The 18411-nt window shown below is 42.0% G+C and overlaps 1 protein-coding gene across 2 annotated transcripts in view; it reads left to right on the top strand.

Annotated features, from left to right (window-relative positions):
• The first annotated feature begins 3904 nt into the window (after positions 1-3904).
• The window catches only part of YWHAQ (tyrosine 3-monooxygenase/tryptophan 5-monooxygenase activation protein theta), a 32137-nt gene continuing 17630 nt past the window's right edge, over positions 3905-18411 (top strand). Inside the window, exons 1-2 of one of the 2 annotated variants that reach the window (XM_043469380.1) lie at positions 3905-4055; positions 4570-4909. In XM_043469380.1, the coding sequence (XP_043325315.1) occupies positions 4616-4909 (294 nt within the window). In that variant the 5' untranslated portion in view covers positions 3905-4055; positions 4570-4615. Of the gene's footprint in view, positions 4056-4536; positions 4910-18411 lie in introns of both variants that reach the window. The other variant, XM_043469381.1, reaches the window with a different exon arrangement.

Below are 18411 nucleotides of genomic sequence, written 5' to 3' on the forward strand. Positions count from 1 at the left end.
GCCCTCAGCCAGGAAATGTGTGGGAAGACCCTGCCCTGACCAAACTGTCCTGGCTCTCAGTGAATCTCATTTAGCCCCTCCCGGTGGAGTGGACAGTCAGGCAGTTTTTCAACCACGCTCTCAACAGAAGCACTGATGGTGATTATATGGAAATCTGCAATGAAAAGTCCCACTCACATGTTTGTCAGTGAAATACCTGCCACAAGGCCGGAGAGGAAGAAGTTCCTCTGGATGACCCACTGCTCTGGGCAAATAAACCACTGAAACAATTTATGAGAGTAAGCTCAACCAGAAGTACTCACTCATTCCGAAGTGTACACTGAGTGTAGCCATTCTGCAGACCATTAACTTCACTAATTACAACAGTGATTCAAGAGATAAGCCTTTACTAACTTTTTATAAGGCTCTGAGGCTTATAATAGGACCGGCACTTCCCTTCCTCCCCTGCACTCTACCACCAAGCAGAGGGAAAGAAGGGAAAAAAACCCCCAATATTTACTGAATACCTGCTGTATGCCTAACGTTTCCTGTGGGATAGCTCCACGACCTCTTTGGGGTAGGGATTGCTTTTACAGGTTAGAAAACTGCCAGTGGTTAAGGTCAAATGTTAGTGGTTCAGTCGTGTCTCACTCTTTGGGACCCGGTGGACTGTAGCCCACCAGGCTTCTCTGTCCATGGGACTTCTCAGGCAAGAATACTGGGGTGGGTTGCCATTTCCTTCTCCAGCAGATCTTCCTGACCCAGGGATTGAACCTGCATCTCCTATGTCTCTTGTATTGGCAGGCAGATTCTTCACCACTGAGCCACCTGGGAAGTTCAAGGTCAAACTGCAAATAAGTAGCAGAGCTGGGATTTAGGATCTTCTGGCTTCAAGCTCAGTGTGTTCCCCCCAGCAGCTTCTTCTCACCAAGCAATTTAGAAAAAATAACAACAACATCAAACAGATAAAGTAAGAACTCGATGCCTTCTTTCTTAGCTCTCTGTTCCCTAGAGTTCTTCCCAGCATGTTGAATATGGATGTTTAACACCTTTTATATTAAGCTAGGATGAAACTCTTAGAGAACAGAGACTAGTGTGGTCTTTCCTAGAGTCCCTACAGCAGTGAGCAAAGGGCTGGCAGAGCCATTACAGGGATGGGCTTTGGTCACCAGGCAGTGCACATAGGTGTACATCCATCCAGGCTCTGCCATTGCTAGCTCTTCCACTCTGTGCTCGATCCAAGCATTGTGCCTCAGTTTCCTTATCTGTGAAATGGAGAAGGTGATCCTAAGAGTAGAGTAAGTCCCCTGCATACGAGTGAGTTCTGTTCTGAGAGTGCATTCATAAGTCCAATTTGTTCATAAAGCCAACAAAGTTAGCCCAATTACCCAACGAACTCAATCGGCTATATAGTACTGTATTGTAATGGGTTTTAATACTTTTCACACAAATGATACATACAAACCAAGCACAAATAATAAAACATGTTTAATCTTTCAGGACAGTCCCTTGAAAAGTACAGGAGTACAGTACAACACCTGGCATACAAGGGCTGGCATCGCGGGAACAAGCAAGAAGAGTTACTGACCAGAGGAGGGAGGTGGCAGACTTGAAGGATCATCAATAGAAGATGGAAGACAAGCCACAGTGTCACTCACGCCTGACCTTCGTCAAAGGCACATTCACATCTTCGCAAGTTTGAAACTTGAAGGTTTGTAGGCAGGGGACTTACTGTACTACCTACTTCATAGTGGCTTTAAGCAGATTAAATGGGTTAAGACTTGCAAAAGACTTAAAACGGTGTTTGACACATGTGATCACTCAATAAGTATTAGCTCTTTATGTGTCCAGGGGCTTCAAGTCCCCAGAGCTTTAATTTTCTCTAAGTTCTTTCAGGGGCAGAGGACTTTAGATTTAACCTACCCCTCTGGTCCCTGATGAAACATAATTTTATAGTGTGCCATTGCTTCCAAGCAGTTTTTACCCATGAGTTCAGGTGATTGTAACTATATGAGTTGCTGCTCAATAAATATCTGATTGGATGAAAGCAGAAATTATAAAGACTGAGTTACAGAGAGACGTAAACCTTGCCCAAGGTCACCTCGGGAGATGGCAGTACAGTCCAGGCTTTCTGATAAAGAATTAGTGTTCTTGCTCTTACCCTCCCTCCCTACCAGAGGTTCTATCTCCTGACCATCCTGTTCCGAGGTCTCCATTCCCCACTCACCTCTGCTGGGCTGTCTCTCCTCTGGCCTGAACTGTCTCTAATTCCAGTAAGCTAGAAATGCACTGGTCATACAGAAAGCATTTTATCTGCCCTTGCACATGCAAATTCTTTCCATGGGGATTTCTTGGTGTCCGGCTCCACCCCAGCCCACATAGCCATAAACACTCGTGTGTCTACAGCCTGGCCCCAGGGATTCCAGAAATAACAGCAGGGCCCTCCATTAGAACGCTGGAACACAGGAAGGCATTTCTGCACTAAGACGCAAGTCCTTTCCAGCCCAGGCCTCTCCTGTCTGTCAAAGCACAAAGCAACCTTTACAAGTCAGGATAGGGAGGGGCAGCCGGGAGGGAGGTTAGATTTCTGGAAAGTTCGCACCTTCTCCTGCTATCTCTCAGTGCTCAGATCTTCCATTCTAGAGAGTCTCCAGATCTGCTTCTAAGACCTCCACTTAGAATGTGAAATTCTTTCTTGGCTGTGGCATTCTTTGCTCTCAATGATCTGTTTTCCCTTGGATGTGCTGGAACTGGAATCGTGGCAGTGTGAGCCCAGATGGCACAAAGACCACTCTCCAGACACCCAGGACTGCCACCTTATTTGGAGTCTGGCACTGGGAACTTTCCGGAGAGAAGGGAGTGGCAGGAGGGGAGCGCCCCGTTTAAAGGGAAGGGAAAGGGCTGGCGATGACCCTGAATAGAAGCCATCTGAGGCGGTCACTCTCATTTCAGAAGGGTGTTCACAAGGGAAAGTCAGCAGTCAACATCTAGGGAGAGAAGTTTAGCTTTTCGACTGTCCTCCCAAAAATAATACCAGAAGATAAAAAGCATGTACATGTAAGACAGCAGTGATGTGAAAAATAAGTATTTAAATGCGTGACCTGGAAAGTCTGTAAAGAAATATAAAAACAGTTGCTTTAGGGGGTGGGGATTAAATGTATGTTATTCTCCCAATTATCCCTAAGGTCATTTCCCACTTTAAAGAAAATCATAATATCTGGCAATGCCTGGACTTTTTTGGGAGGGTATTTTCCAAGGAAATTTCAGGTTTTAGGTGCCCGTCTGAAAACGAACGTATCGTGTACAACCCAAGCTTATGCCACTTTCTCCAGGAACTAATTCCTCTTTAATGGGGATGGGATTATTTCTAATTCACGGTCCCCATCGCAACGTCATTAAAGGCTGGGTTCACTGTCTTGAGCTCCAAACCTTTGTCACGAATAGGAAGGTGGAGGAAAGACAGGAGCTTGGGTAACAAAACAGCCGATGGTGTCACCCTCCCAGGCCCGACCTCACCCGGGCCGACGAGAGCCGCAGCTGCATGGGGAGCCCACAAGATGCAGTGAACCGTCTGCAACGCCGCTGCAGCAGGAGAACCCGGCCACCGCAGGAGAGGTCTTGCGAGCCTCCCGGCTCCCGTGCCGCGCCCACGAGTGCCGGGGGTGGCGGGGAGGATGAGGGGCGTTGGTAACAGCATTGCCATGGTAACAGTGACGTCCTTTTACCCTGGATCTAATTGGAGGAAACCCCGTGGCCGAAGCCGCAGCCTGCCGGCCAACCGAACTTGCCCAAGCCGACCCACCCTCCTAGCCTCCCCTTCCCCCTCCCGCCCCGCCCCCTTCTCCCCACCCCCGTTTCCGCGCGCTCAGTCCTCATTGGCCAGAGGCGGGGAGGGAGGCGGAACTCTCAAGGATATCTCAGCGCGCCATTGGCGGAGGTGGGCGGCCGCGAGGGCCGGGCCGCTCGGCGGCCCCGCCTCTCGGCTCCGAGGTAGGCTGAGACGGGAGGGTCCTCGGCTAAAGCCAGAAGAGGGATCCAAGTGGTGGGACTCGTGCTGCGGCCGCGGAGACGTGAAGGTGAGCGCCGGTGTCGCCCCGGGTCGCGGGGCCGGGGGCTGGGGGTGGGAAATCCCTTCTCGGGGGTCCGGCCGGGCCAGTGAGTCCGGCGGGAGGCCTTCCCCGGGGTGGGGGGGCGGGGGGAGAGAGCGGCCAGCCTCGACGCCCGCTCTCCTCAGGGACAGGCTCCGGCGGGAAGGTGCGGGCCAACGGCTGCTTCCATCTTGGGCCCCGGGCGGGCGCGGGAGCGGCCCTTCCTCATCACCCTCGCCTCACCTCACCTCAGCTTCTCACGCCGCGCCGCCCGGCTCGGCCGGCGCCCCCCTCCCCCAGGCCCTCCCGGGCGTCCCGCGGTGGGGGGAGCGTGGGCGAGGGGAGGGAAATTCAACTGGGCCGCGCGCGCTGGGACGGACAAAAGGGGCGGCCGGGCGGCGGGGCGCATTGTCTGACGGCGCCGCCCCCGCCCTCCTGCCGCCCCCCGCCCCCCGGCGCCCGCCCTCAGGCCTCCTCGCCGCGTCCCCCCTCCCCCCGCCAGCCCCCCGGGTCCGCGCTCCACCTCGCTGTCCGCTCCCCCGGCCCCCATGGAGAAGACGGAGCTGATCCAGAAGGCCAAGCTGGCCGAGCAGGCCGAGCGCTACGACGACATGGCCACCTGCATGAAGGCCGTGACGGAGCAGGGCGCCGAGCTGTCCAACGAGGAGCGCAACCTGCTCTCGGTGGCCTACAAGAACGTGGTCGGGGGCCGCCGGTCCGCCTGGAGGGTTATCTCCAGCATCGAGCAGAAGACCGACACCTCGGACAAGAAGTTGCAGCTGATCAAGGACTACCGGGAGAAAGTGGAGTCCGAGCTGAGGTCCATCTGCACCACGGTCCTGGTGAGTCCCGTGGACCTTCTCCGGGTGCAGGGAGAAGTTGGGGGCACGGGGGACGGCGGCGGAGGCCCCCCCCCCCCACTTTGTGTAAGCCCCTCCCTCGGGATGTTCATGGCAACGGAATGGGGGCCGGGGCTTACCTGATGGTCTGCCGCTGTGTTTGAGGTGGTTAGCTTTGGCCTCTTTCATGTGTCATTCAGTTCTTGAGATCAAGAAGCTTTTTTCCCTCCCCCACACCTCCCTCCTCAGTGGTAAGTAGATCTTTCCTAGATAGTGGGTTGGTGCATTTCAGTTTTTGAGATCAAGGAGCTTCCCCCCGCCCCCAGCAGTGGTAAGTAGATCTTTTCCTAGATAGTGGGTTGGTGCATTTCAGTTCTTGAGATCAGGAAGCTTTTTGGTTTTTTCCCCACTCCCCAGTGGTAAGTAGATCTTTCCTAGATAGTGGATTGCTCCACACCAGATAACTTTGAAACGTGCGAGTAGGTTGGTACCAGACTGAAACTCGTTCCTCAGCTTACAGAGGCGATCTGGGAACCCTTCTTCACATGTATTTAATCAATTCATAGGCTCAGGCTTCCGTTGAAAGAAAGTGCGGTACCTTTTGGATAGTGACAGCATAAGTCGGTTCTCCTCCCAAACCTAGGAATGCAAATTTACTTCGAAAACCTAAATAGATTGTTCGATTTTCAAGTAGAGTAGCTGTTGAGCTTTTTCCTCCTTAAAGACGGGGAAAGGGGAGAATTTGGTAAATGTGATAAAGACACAGCTAAATAAAAAGAATGAAGTATCCTGGCGAATTTCAGTACGGGATAACGTTCCCTTGCTGCTACATAGCTACACTTAAACCCTGAGGTGTTGAAATGAATTCCTGTTTGGCTTAGAGCAAGCAGGGAAAGCTATCCAGGTTTTGAACTGTCCGGTCTTAGCAAGGGTGGGTTTTGGGTGGAGTAGGGTGACTGCTATGATTCACGCTTATTACTGAGAACATTTTTAGCTTTGTCATTGTATGATCTTTTGATTAGTAAGGTAAGGTTTTCAAATTTCAGTACCACTATTGTATCCGGAATGTTCTTAAGGGTCTGCTAATAAAATACGAAATATCTGATGTCCTTACTTGTTTTCAGTGCCACTTTTACAAGAGGACTGCTAATTTTTGATGTGTGTGTTAACACATGTTTTAGGTGGGCTTTGAAAGACACATCTTGTAGATTGGTGATTTTTCAGAGGGACTAGAGGGGAAAATGCCTCTTGCTCTCCCAACCTTTTTTTTTCCTTGCTCCATCAGATTCGTGGGGCAGGATTTTTTTTCTTTCACCTCCTTTTCCAGTACAAATCATAGGCAATCTGAACAAAATCAGGCTGATGAAAATAGCTGGTAAAGGGGGAAAGGAAGCAGTGCAGAGAGTGTGTACAAAGTGGAGAAAACCATACTGAGATTTTTTGCTTTAAGAAAGTCATATATTCATCTCTGTTCTCCACTCCCTGCCTAGCATAGAGGCACGTAGGATTTTTAAACTGAATTGCTTGTATTAAAAAAAAGTTGCCAACTTATAAAAGTGATTGTAGACTTCAGTTGCACGTGTAGCAGTTGTAGGCAACATCCATTGTGTCATCAAGGAAGACTGTAAGAACTCCCACTGTTAACCAAGAAGCTTTTCTGTACAGGTGTTAACTTTGGGGCGCTCTCACAGCATATTTCAGTCTCTTGTTCTGTGCTGTTACTTTGCAGTTTGTTATTTACCCTGCAGCAATTCAGAATGACCACAGAATTATTCCTGTTCTATAGCAAGTTAACTGGGAATACTTGTTTTATTTTCTGGCTCCTGTAAATTTTAGTTTTTATGATGGCTTAAGTGGAGGCGAGTTTGCTTAGTTGATAACTGACTTGAAAGAAACTAAGAAGATCATTTTAGTAGGCCAGATCCCCTGAAATTAGGACAGGTTTTTTGTTTCTGTTTTTTAAACTAAGTGAAATAGAAAAGTTCAGATGCCAGGGTATAAATAAAATATTTTTATTAGTAAAATGGCTTAAGAAACCAATTGTGACTTAATGGCCAACTTAAAAAAAATCCCGAGAAAGCCCATCTTGAAGTTGTCTGTGTTTGAGAGCTTAGCATGTTCAAGGCTCTGTGCTAAGCAGCAGGGGAAGAACAAAGCTGAGAACTGGAGATTTTGTCCTCCAGTAATTTATAAAAAGGAGTGCATGTGAAAGTACTCAAATATAAATATGTAATTCCCAGAAGACAGTTCTGAACAAAATGCTCTGTCGTTTGAAGGAAGCAGAAACCTCAGGAAAGGCTTTACAAGGAGTGACTTTTGGAATGAGCATCGAAGGAGGAGGATGGGAGTGGGGGTTGTCAATATTTCAGGCAGAACAGGCAGAAGGAATATACAGGATTGGCCTTATTCATGGAAAAGGGTTTGTGTGAAGAGCAGGATATGTGTAGAGCTATTGTTGTAGAAAAGCCTGTAAGAGGGTAGGAACTATGTAAGAGAATGTCAGAGGGAATTTTTCTTATTTGATTGACAGTGGGAAGATTTTTCAATGATGTGTAGGTGGCAGCATCTAGAATTCAGTTTGGGTGCTAATTACCAGTTTGTAATCTGAACTGATAAGAAGGGTTGGTTAGTGAACCAGTCTGATGATTGGTAAATTAGTGATTTAATAAGGAATCTATCAAAATAATGGGGAAAGAAAAATGAAATCTAAAATTGTTGAACATGAGTGCTAAGATTAGGTTTTCTCTTTTTGCTCCCCTCTGGTAAACAGGAAGAGGAATTTGGTGTGGAGGAAGCAGATGACACTGACGTGTTATAGGACGCTAGTAGTTAAAGAGTAACATAGAAGATAGGCAGGATTTGGGTCATAAGTAGAGATTCTTGGCCTTTTCTTTCTGTTTGATAGAGTAAGTTTTGGGTGGAATTATTTGGACTATTAACTCAAAATGAACATGGTGGACAACTCAACCTTTTTGATAATCACTGGATTGAGAGAGGATATTGAATTGTGGAGGCAGTAAAAAATGTTGAAAGTAATCTAAAGAGAAAACGAGATAATGGGACCCAAATGGTCAAGGCCAAGTTCTTTATAGAATCTAAGAGGAGTTAGAGAGGAAGCTGTCACCAAGTTATCTGTCTTTGTCATTTGTGAAACCAGAGAGTTGGGCTAAAATTTCTGTCTCTTCCAATTCTGGTATTCTTGGACTATTAAAGTTATATGCTCCCAGTCATTCCACCTGTGCTCTGACTCCCAACATTAAAATGAGTAGTTTTTGTAGTCCAGGTTGAAGAACATGTCATTAGTTGTTAAATGTTAAAAGCAACTTTGTATAGCACAGGGAACTATATTCAATATTCTGTGACAAACCATAATGGAAAAGGACATAGGAAAAGAATATATGTGTATATTTATAATTAAGTTGCTTTGCTGTAAGCAGTAATTAACACAACATTTTAATTCAACTTTACTTCAATAAAAAAATAATATATACAGTCCAAAAAAAAGAAAAATGTTGAAAAGCTGACGACTTCAGTGAAATGCCTTTAGGAAGAGGTGATGAAAAAGTCATTGGTGATCCCATTAAGAAATGTTGGAAATGGTAAAGTTTAAGTAAAAATGATTAATAAGTTGTATGACAGAAAGGCAGTGGTTAAAAAATTGAGTAAGGTGTTCAGGAGTCATTAAGAACTTGTGTGTGAGGTAAGGGCAAATCGAAGAAACCCAAGGGGTATACAGAGCCTTTCTGGGACTTGGGAACAAACATCATGTACAAAGTCCATGACCTTGGAGGAAGAACAGGACACTAAGCAAATGCAGTATACAAGGTAACCTATGTCTCAAACAACTCTGTTGATGGTCTTTTATTAGACTGATTTCAGTAGATTGCTTCAGTATAGTGTTAGTATAGTATAGTACAGTATAGTATAGTATAGTATAACAATTTCAGGAGTTAAGGTCTATGTTCTTATTTTTTGTGTGTGTGTGTGTTCTTATTTTTTAAAGTAAGAATCATTTAAAATATATAGAAACCGAAAGTCTCTGTTGGTATGTAACTCTTGTTATCTTAATTCCGTAATACATTTGAACTCAGTTGTGTTCTAAATGAATGTCTTAAAGAAAATGTGTCTAGTGCCAGTTATTATTTTGAAGTAAGAAACCAGTATGTTCTTGATAGTTAGTGAGTCTTAATGTAAGCTTACTGACATGATTGAAAAATCATGGGCTCTGGAGTCAAGACTGACTGTTTTAGGATCACTGCTCTGTAACCTTATAATTCTGCGATTCTAGGCAAGTTTCTTGCAGCCTCTGTTTCTTTATCTATGAATTGGTGAAGATGATGCTTGTCTTTATAGGCTTGTAGTTAAGATAATAGGTAATAGCTGACATTTACAGGGCTTTTACTATATGCCAGGCACTGCTTTAAGAACTTGATATACCCACTGTGTTAAGAAAACAGGGACATGAGGAAGTTAAGTAACTTGGTTGATGTCACAAAACTGAGTTTGGAAGAGCAAGGAATCCAGATGGTGTGACTCCAGATGAAATTGTGTGAAACACATTTAGCTCTAAATAACATAGTCACTGACTAAAAGATCAGTGTTTTGAGGAATTTGTACAGTTTGATAAGTGTAAATTAGGAGGGAGGAGGGTAGATCTGTCATGGACAAAACTCAACCTGATCTGTAATTTTGATGCCCTCCTCAATAAAATGCAATAACATTTTAAAACTTGACTTTTGCATTTTTTTTGCCATTAAAATGTAAGCTTGAAGCTAAGAGTTCTTTCTGAAGAGTGAAATGGAGTGGAATATTGTATATATGGACATAGAAGGCTTGATCAGTGGTTCTCAGTCAGGTGAATTTACCCACCAGGGACATTTGGCAAGTTCTGGAGATAGTGTTTTTGGTTGTCAAGACTCAGGTGGGAGTGAGGAGTTGCTACTAACGTCCTGTGAATAGGAGCCTAAATGCTGCTGATCATCACTTAATGCATAGGAGAATCAGTCTGCTGCCACAGAGAATTACCCAACCCAAATGACAGTAATGCCAAGGTTGAGGAACTCTGAGTTAGGTCATAAATAAAGCAAGAAGTATTAAGTTGTATTGAATTGTATGACACCTGTCCTTTAGGTTCTTACATGGCATCTTGTCAGAACCCTTTGTCTAAGATCTCAGTTATTTTTTATTTCTTTGTCACTCTGTATGCTGTTTAACTCTACAATTCACCTTTCTGGCAGTTATTCAGGGGACCCTGTATTTTCAAAGTTCCACCTTAGGGTTACCTCTAAGGCCTTGAGCTTTTTTTTTTTTTTTTTTTTAAAGAAGAAAAAAACCACCCTTGGCACAAAGAAAAAGGATCCAACTGAAATTACAGTGAAACCTATTTAGAAAGTGGCAGTTAAAATTGCTGAGTGGCAAGTATTTCCCTCCTTTTCCTAACTGCCATTAATAGTATAGCATATGTGGTTCTAGACGTAAACCCTGTAGTGTGTTTATTTGGATGTTGTGTAATTATATTAATGCCCTATTGAACATTTAGATTGTAAACAATTTTTCTCTGTTACAAACAACACTGAAAAGAACATCCTTGTTGCTTTATGCAAGACTTTACTTAGTTGGGAAATGAAATTTCCAGTTTTTTCCCAGATAGCCCTCGGAAAAGATTATGTGTGTTTATACTGTCATTAGCTGTTGCTGAGAATGGCCATTTCCCCTCACCCTCTCCAGCACAGATAGTTGTTTGAGGTTAACAAAAATCTAGTTACTGAAAGAGTTGAAATTTTACCTCTTTGTTCACCTCCTACGGATATAATGAGGACTACCTTTGTTCTCACAAAGGGCTAGTTGTCAGACTTTTTTAAGTCTTGTATACGGTTTCACTTGCTATGATAAACCTAGACCAGCATATTAAAAAGCGGAGACATCACCTTGCCGACAAACGTCCATCTAGTCAAAGCTATGATTTTCCCAGTAGTCATGTATGAATGTGAGAGTTGGACCATAAAGAATTTTGAGGGCCAAAGAATTCATGCTTTTGAATTGTGGTGCTGGAGAAGACTCTTAAGAGTCTCTTGGACAACAAAGGAGATCAAACCTATTAATCATAAAGAAATCAACCCTGAATATTCATTGTAAGGACTGTTGCTAAATGTCCAGTACTTTAGCCACTTGATGCGAAGAGCTGACTCTTTGGAAAAGACACTGATGCTGAGAAAGATTGAGGGTAGGAGGAGAAGGGGGGGCGACAGAGGATGAGATGGTTGGATAGCATCACTGACTCAATGGACATGAGTTTGATCTAACTTAGGGAGATAGTGAAGGACAGGGAAGCCTGGCGTGCAACAGTTCATGGGGTCACAGAGTGGAACATCACTTAGCAACTGAACAGCACCAGTTTCACTTATAAAATGATACCATGTCATGAGATTAGGTAATTCAAGGTGCTTAACAATTGGGAAATCTGCTTGATCATATTGATGTTTATTTCTTTATGATATTTATCAATACCAGTTTTTGTGTTTAGCACTAGTTCTTTCAGAGCAACAGCAGAAGGTATCTTTGTGCCATTGACTTTCCAGGTATCAAGGAGGGATGGTAGAGAAATACCGTTTGAAAGATGTGAAACGAAGAAAATTTATAGTTCATCCATTTCTACTTAAATAATTTGACCAGATTATAAATGTTGTTTATATATTGAAGTATTTAAAGACACAATGATGGTATCTGCAACTTCAAAATAGGAGGAGGGGGTTAAGGTGAAACAGGTGTGTGTGTGTGTGTGTGTGTGTGAATTAATATAGTAGCAGCTGGCTTTAATGAGAACTCATCATGCTCTCTCGTATGTGTTTGAGATTTTCCATGGTTAAAAGGTTTTCTCCCCTAGAAATTTTCCACTCTTAAGTTTTTACACAAGAGAAAAAGCCCTGTACAAGAATGACCATAGTAGCTTTGTTCTAAAATCAGAAAACTGAAAACAGTCCATTATTAGGACAATGAATTAACTGTGGTATATTCATAGAGTACTACTCAGCAGTAAAAAGGAATGGACTATTGATACATACTGTAATATAGATGAATTTCAAAAACATGCTAAGTGAAGAAGCACATAATGTCATTCTAATTATGTGAAATTCTAGAACAAGCACAAGTAGTCTCTAGGTGAAAAATCAGAAGAGTGGGAACTTCAGGGGATGGAGGAACTTTCTATGGTGATTGTAACGGTCTTTGTGCTGATACAGATTTGAGTTACACATGTACATGTGTTTGTGGAAACTTGGCAAGTATGTGCTTAATGTTTGTACTTTTTGTTGTATGTAAATTTTTACTTCAAAAGAAAATAAACATTGGTTAGTGACAGTCATGTACTGATATCTTTAGTTTACACAAAAACTAATAGAATTGGATAGATATATGTATGATAAAGCAATTTGGTCAAAGGTTAATTGTAAGATATGGGTAGTGGGTCAGTAGGTGCTCACTGTTGCCATATGTTAACAGTATAATATTCTACATTGCTATGGTTGAATGCCTTTAATACTTACTGGGGAAAAAAACCCAAAACAGTGAAGCCCACGTCTTGTTGACCTCAAGATAGGAGAACTTATGGAAAGGTATTGCTGTCCACTTAGAAGATTGGGCTGATAGACTCGGCACCATTGGCTTTTGCTTTTATTTGGTGGTAAGTGCTAAATAGATTAATGGAGGTGAAGAATGCGATGGAAGACTTAGGTAATTTACTATACTCTGGGGCAGTGGTTCTCAAACTTCTTGGACTTAAGACCCCTTTGCACAAACTTAAAAATATTGTGGAACAGCAAGAACAAAAAATTGTGGAACCTAAAAGCTTTTGTTTGTGTAGATTATACCTATAGATATTTACATTATTAAAATTTTAAACTGAAGATTTTATAACCCATCTAATAATAATAAACACATTAAAAATTAACGTTACTAGTTTTTTTTTCTTTCAGTTGTGGTAAAGTATACCTGATGTCGCTTCCCTTGTGCCTCAGACAGTAAAGAGTCTGCTTTCAATTCGGGAGACCTGGGTTCAGTCCCTGGGGCGGGAAGATCCCCTGGAGAAGGAAATGGCAACCCACTCCAGTACTCTTGCCTGGAAAATCCATGGATGGAGGAGCCTGGCAGGCTACAGTCCATGGAGTCACAAAGAGTTGGACACAATTGAGCGACTTCACTTATACCTGATAGATTTACCATTTTAAGCATGCAGTTCTGTGGCATTAAGTACATTCGCTTTGTTGTACAGTCATCACCAGCATTTCAGATCTTTTTCATCTTCTCCAGATGAAACTCTACCCATTAAACAGTAACTCCGTATTCTCCCATCCCAGGAACCACCATTTTACTTTGTCTGAATTTGACAAAGATATGTCATAGAAGTGTATGAGATATTACATGTATTAGATATGTCATGTATTAGATATGGCATAGAAGTGTAATAATAACATTTTTTAAAAAGAAAATTGAGAATAGTGGCATTGTTTTATTTGTTGTATCACACCTTTTGTAGCTTGTGGAAAACTCCACTCGTGAGAGCATGACAGTAAAAAAGCAAATAGTATCTTAATATGTATTATGAAACTGGTTTGTGCTTTTGCCCCACCCCACTCAAAAAGATGGGGGGAGGGATCGGAGTTCTCAGAAAAAGGCAGAGACATTACTTTGCTGACGAAGGTCCATCTAGTTAAAGCTGTGATTTTCCCAGTAGTGATGTATGGATGTTGGATCATAAAGACTGAACGCCGAAGAATTGATGCATTTGAGCTGTGGTGTTGGAGAAGACTCTTGAGAGTCGCTTGGATGGCAAGGATATCAAACCAGTCAATCCTAAAGGAACTCAACCTTTAATATTCATTAGAAGGACTGATGCTGAAGCTAAAGCTCAAATACTTTGGCCACCTGATGCGAAGAACTGACTCATTGGAAAAGACCCTGATGCTGGGAAAGATTGAAGGCAGGAGGAGAAGGGGACAACAGAGGGTGAGATGGTTGGATGGCATCACTGACTGGATGGACATGAGTTTGAGCAAGCTCCCGGAGTTGGTGATGGACAGGGAGGCCTGGCGTGCTGCAGTCCATGGGGTTGCAAAGAGTCCAGCCCAACTGAGCGACTGAACAACAACAGAGGAGTTCTCAACACATTTTGAAAATTGCTGCTCTTGGATCATTTTGTGTGATTGAGCAGGTTTCTGAGTAGTTGTGATTATGTGGTGATAATGAAATTTGTAAAATCTTCCCCTCCTTTCTCATTGCCCAGTCTTTCTACCCCCCAAATTATTCTAGGAGTATAGATTTGGAGACCAGAAAAATCACAGACTTGATAATAAAGAAAAATTTATTTTAGGTATTGGGTAAGAAAGAATCCCTGGTTAATTCCTGAAAAACTTACTTAAGAACTAGTATGTTGGAATGGCTTCTGCTTCCTTACGTTAGAATGGTTAAGGAAGGTTAATTTGATTTCACTCCCCAGTACCCAGCCTAGAAGCTGAGTTGGCATGAATGAAATTTGTAGATAATGGCTTTTGGAGCTGGTTGCCTTTAGGTTTGAAAGTTAGACAGCTCTTGGAGACGGGAAGTCAGGTTAGCTGTTAGCCAGCGTTGGTTGAAGCATTTTAATGAAACTTGTCTTTTGCACAGATCTTGACTATTCATTCTTTCCATCCATAGGAACAGCACTTTGCATGATTTCTTTTGTCTGCTGCACGTTTTGCTCCAGATGGATTTGGCATAGTGTGGTGCTAAATATATGTTGTAAAGTATCCTCAGTTAGTTTACTGCCTTAAAGCTTTGAACATCCTCCTATATGTTTGCTGCAAGTTTTACTCAGAGAAACAGTGGTGTGGAGGGTGAGAACATGACAGTAATGACCCGTGTAAATTTAATCTTAATGCTTGTTAAGCATTAAATGCTTAATACTTAATAATCTTAATGCTTTATTCTTAAAGGACAGTCTTAGATTTGTCTTTGTAAATGTCAGGATGATTGTGGGAAATAAGTGGGAAAGTACGTGAAAATACTTTAAAACTGTAATGACATTGATTTTTAAATCAGATATTGTTACTTATCTAGAATATTTAGTACTCCCATTTTCCTTCTTGTTTTGCTCATTTCGCCACACATTATTTGAACACAGCTCAGAAAAGCTTTACTCTTTTAAAAACTACAGTATTAGACACCTGCAATTAAACATATATGTATTAGGTGTTCTGATCTTTCAACCTGGTACTATTTCCAAGTATTTGGCAATATGTTTTTTTAGGCTTTCAATGCTCATGTTATCCTCTCAGGATTCTGATGGATTGGCAAAGAGGTTAGAAAGGTTATCGTAAGGGTTTATGCATTTTTGATCAGAAAATACTCTAGATTATTTGGGTACTGATTACAGAGACCAGGTATTTGATTCTTGATGAAAATTTTAATTTTTTTAAAAATTAAAGATTTTAATTAATTTTAGCTTTTAATGCATTTGAAAAAATTGCATAATATTTAAACATCCAGGGACTGGCATTGGAAATGGGAAATGGTGTATATTGAAGTGACTTTGTTTCTGAACAAATTGAGATGGGAGTCTATATCAAACTACTGGTGGTCCCCTGGAAATTTTTATTTCCTCCTTACCTTTCTAATAGTTGCCAAGATATTTAGAGTAGAGGAAAAAATCTTGAGAACCAACTTATTAGAGAAAGGATGGCGAGAGTAACAACTTCAAAAGATTAGGGAAAGAGGTGGGGAGAATGCATTGGCCGAGCTCAATAACAAAAGTTGTTAATTTTGATGGAATATGACATATTTTTTTTTCTTAGATTGCTTGTGCTTCTGTTACAAAATATTTAAGAAACCATTATGGAATTCAGGGTCATAAAGATTTATATCTATGCTCTCATCTAAGAGTTTTATCATCTTAGTTCTTATATTCAATTTTTGGTCCATTTGTGTCTGTGCTCTTCAAGTAGGTAGAGCAGCCCCATTTTATCTTTTACTATATATTGGTATTGCTTGATAAAACTTGGCGTAAAGGGAGAGAAAAGAACACTTCCCTCTGTGTTCCAGCCACATAGAATTACCTATGGTTCTCTCCTATATTGTGTAGTTTCTTAGCATTGCTCTTACACTCTCCTCTGTGTAAGGATGGGTTGTTATGTTGATATAATATTTCCTTTCCCATCATCTAGTAATGAGACCCAATTCTATATTGTCTGGAATTTACAGTGTCCTGAGTTACTCTAGTGGCTTCCTCTTTAAGTCAGATCATTATTGGTAAGCTGTAAGGGTATATAAGAACAAGGACTTCATTTTTATTTTTTCTTTTGATTACTCTTAATAATTTTTCAAAATTATTTTTTTTGTGTTGTACCCAGTAGTTCAGTTGAATATAATCAGTAACCAATGTAAGTTTAGTGGCCAGTACAGATTAATTTTCTTATCATGGCCTCTTAAATTCCTGTTGACCCTGTTCTTCTCTTTATGCTCTGAAATAGATTTTGTAGACTAAAGGCTAGACCAGAGGGTTGTATATAATACAACTGCAGAGATAAATGCATTTGGTGCAGCTTAGCCATAGATGGAAAAGTTAATCTGCAAATAATTGTGTAATTTCTATAATGTAGAAATGGCTTAATTCAGTTTTGGCATAGACTAACAAAAGACAAAGCTCATGTGAAAGTACACTGGTATCTTTGCTATTATCTATTTTTGGTAGTTTTCCTAAGATATAGCAAAACTTGACCCATCTACTAAGCTAGGAAGGCAATTTGACCTGTTTTTAATTGCTTGAACATATTTTCTTTTAGGATGTCTGTCCAGTTGGATTACTTATGACCAAACTAAGATTTGACTTCCTGTTCTGTTCGTTTTGTTTTGTTTTCCTTTTAAGGAACACTCTTGTCTTCTCACTATCATTTGTCTTGTTTTACTTTGCAAATTGCAGGGGCTAACCTAGTTTCTGGATGCTAACATAGTTTCTTAGTTCTCTAAGGGGAAGGAAGTATGGACATTGATATTTGCCTTGATTCTTTTGGTAGCACCGATCTGTAAATGTTGGCAAATTGTGGCTGTGTATGTGTAATTGTTTTTGATGCAGATCGGCAGATTTGGAAAGCAGTATTAGTGTTGCAAGTGTATGTATTAAACTGTCTTTCCAAACCTTTGTATTTTGGCCAGAGAGTTGGGAGCTTTGAGGTGAAAGGGTAACATTCCTATCTTGCTGTTGTGGCCACTCAATACCCAGCTGCTAAAACGTGGAGAGACAGCAGGTCAGAGACAAAGGACTGAACACTACACTTGTTTCTAAGAGTATCTGGAATTGGCTCGGCTGCTTTGGGTGAAATAACGGGACAAAGATCGTGATTTTCTTTAACGTTGCAGTTTACACAAACCTTATTATTTGTCTGAGGCTAAAACTCTTTGTTATGTGTCTTCACCACTGCAGTTGTAACAGCTCTGTAGCTGAGTTGGAAGATAAGACAAACGTTCTTCTACAGGAGAGTATTTTTATTTTTTAATTTTTAAGTGCTCATTGTTTAGGAGAGAGGGGTACTGTCCTCACAAAAGGGCCCCTAACAGTGCCACTGTGCTCCAGTAGATATTGGCAGTGGTACTGCTGTCCCTGGTACTTGTTTCACCTGCGTCATGGGATGCTTGACAGCTTGTGGACCAGGAGAAAGACTTCAGAAATAACTGGGTACAGGGGCATAGATAAAGCTTTTTCTCTTTTTGTTGAGAGCTGTGAATTCTTTTCTGTTTCTTTCCCTATTTATCTTGTGGGTTTTAGCTCCTTGTTTCCTTTTGCCCACAAAAACAGTTAACCACACAATTGCATGGACCACACTGGCTTCTTTTACTTTCACTGTGACTATAGTAGCACGTGTCCCTTTGGATCTGAGGAATCTATATTAATTTCTCTGACCATGATGACAGGTCATCATGTCACCTTAATTCATATTAATTTTAGATTATTAATTTGACAGATTTTCAACCAGCGTTGAATTTTAGGTCCTTTGTTCCTTTTAGAATCATATCTCAAAAGTCTGAACACTTTTTATACAAGGTGGTTTTTAGTCTACACCCTTTCTCCAGAATGGCATGTTCACATTCATGAATGCTCCAGAGCTGTTTACATTTTAGTAAATAGAAATTGGAGATATGAAGACTTGATAACCCTTCTTCACAGGTTTCCCTCCCTCAGGTCAGGATAAGGAAGAATTGTTTGTCCGTCTGTCTGTCAGGGTGCCAGATGAACAACACACTAGTGTACATTTACAGCCCAGGGTTCGTCCCCTTGGACTCATGGCCTCCAGATCTTCGTTGGCACACAGAAAGGGGAGCTGCCAGAGCTACAGGTGAGGCAGTCTTTGTCTAGCCGTGTTTACTGCTTGAAGACAAATTTATTGGAGGAGCCAAATTAGCATTAGAAGATTGTTTGATGAGCACAGAAACCAACAAGAAGAGGCAGGAGTTGGATGATCTTAATGACTAGTTACTCTCAA

Source organism: Cervus canadensis, chromosome 5, assembly GCF_019320065.1.
Source record: "Cervus canadensis isolate Bull #8, Minnesota chromosome 5, ASM1932006v1, whole genome shotgun sequence".
Lineage (NCBI taxonomy): Eukaryota > Metazoa > Chordata > Mammalia > Artiodactyla > Cervidae > Cervus > Cervus canadensis.